The sequence below is a fragment of the Acyrthosiphon pisum genome, unplaced genomic scaffold (genome assembly GCF_005508785.2).
Source record: "Acyrthosiphon pisum isolate AL4f unplaced genomic scaffold, pea_aphid_22Mar2018_4r6ur Scaffold_5877;HRSCAF=6438, whole genome shotgun sequence".
In the NCBI taxonomy this organism is placed as follows: domain Eukaryota; kingdom Metazoa; phylum Arthropoda; class Insecta; order Hemiptera; family Aphididae; genus Acyrthosiphon; species Acyrthosiphon pisum.
Window position 1 is genome coordinate 1,424 of NW_021775573.1, and position 1,764 is coordinate 3,187.

Consider the following 1,764-nt stretch of genomic DNA (forward strand, 5'->3'; position numbering starts at 1 on the left):
AAAACTACTGTTAATAATGAAACAGTAAGTGCCACAAAAATCATAGATACTACCGAGGCGGTCATCGCACATGGGATGCCACGCTCTCCAGCATTGTCATCCGTACTTCTTTCCACTGCACTTGTCCAAGTACATGGGTCGAACGGTAGGACAGAACTATGTAGAGCGTTGCTAGACTCAGCCTCACAATCCCACTTCATAACAAGCAGCTTGGTCACCAGACTAGGACTACGGCGTGTCAACTGCCCTGTAACTGTAGAAGGCATTTCAGACGCATCTACCAAGATGTCTGAGATGACATTTCTGAGTGTGTCGTCTCGGATATCCGACACAAATTATAGGTTGACTGTCATAGTCACACCTCGGGTCACAGTGGATTTACCCACTAAGAGATGCAGCGTTGATACATGGACACACTTTAAAGATGTCTCTCTGGCAGATCCTAACTTCCATGCACCTGGACGCATTGATCTATTAATAGGAGCTGAAGTATTTATGGACTGCATAAAAACGGTAAGATCAGTGGACCTGCAAATACACCCACACTGCAGAACTCCAAATTTGGCTGGATTATTTATGGCACTACTGAAATGCAATCAAATCAACAGACACAATTGCCAAGTACAGCTAGCCGTGTGGTCACTAGTTGTGCCATTGCATCGTTGGATAGAACATTAAGACATTTTTGGGAACTGGAAGAGGTGCCACGACTATCCACGATGTCAGCTGAAGAAAAAATGTGTGAAGAACACTATCAGAACACACACGCAAGGGACAGTAGAGGACGATATGTACTACACTTGCCTTTTAAGAAAGATATACCTAGTAACAATAACTCATACTTTATGCACTTCGACGCTTAAACCAAGTGGAGGCTTTCTTGTCCAAACACACAGACATCAGTATTCAGTACAAGGAGTTTATGCGAGAATACCAAGATTCAAATCACATGGAAAAAGTACTACCACATGACGAGCACCAACCAGTGATTTACATACCTCATCGCCACATCTGCCGGCCAACGAGTACCACTACAAAACTTAGAGTGGTTTTTGATGGGTCAAGTATCATGGACAGTGGTCTGGCATTAAATGACTATCTACTAAAGGGACCTAAACTCCAAAAGGATATTATTTGTATTTTAATAAATTTTCGGTTTTCTAGGTATGTCTTCAGTGCCGATATAAAGCAAATGTTTCGACAGATGCTCATACATCATAAGTATCGTCCATACCAGTGCATACTCTGGCGCAATGAGCTAACTGGACCAGTTATACCGTACCGTTTAAACACAGTCACATACGGGATGGTGACGTCACCGTATCAAGCCCTTCGCACGTTAAGACAACTATCTGAGGATGAGGAGGCCACATATCCAGTCGCGTCCAAATTGTTGAAACGTGATTTTTATGGGGATAAGGTAATGACCGGTATGGATACAACCGACCAATTATTATGTCTTCAACAGGAGTTGAATAGTCTACTGGAACGTGGTGGATTTAAGCTACGGAAATGGGCAAGTAATTGTCCTGCCATTCTAGAGAAAGTACCATTGGAGCATCGCGTCACACAGCTCCCTCTACACAACGATTCGGATACAGCCGTCAAATTGTTGGGTGTTTCCTAGAATGCCACTAAAGACACATTTTCTATACAAGCCCGTGACATGGAAGCGAGTGGACCTAGCATCTCACTGAGTTAATCATACGCCAAACACATTGTCACAATTTACATTCAAGTCTAAACGTCACTATGTCCATCTTG

At 43.1% G+C, this 1,764-nt stretch overlaps 1 protein-coding gene across 1 annotated transcript; it reads left to right on the top strand.

Annotated features, from left to right (window-relative positions):
• The first annotated feature begins 922 nt into the window (after window positions 1-922).
• On the top strand, window positions 923-1,627 carry LOC103311552. Its single transcript, XM_008191197.1, has one exon. The coding sequence runs from the start codon at window positions 923-925 to the stop codon at window positions 1,625-1,627; it is 705 nt and encodes a 234-aa protein (XP_008189419.1).
• The last annotated feature ends 137 nt before the right edge of the window (window positions 1,628-1,764 follow it).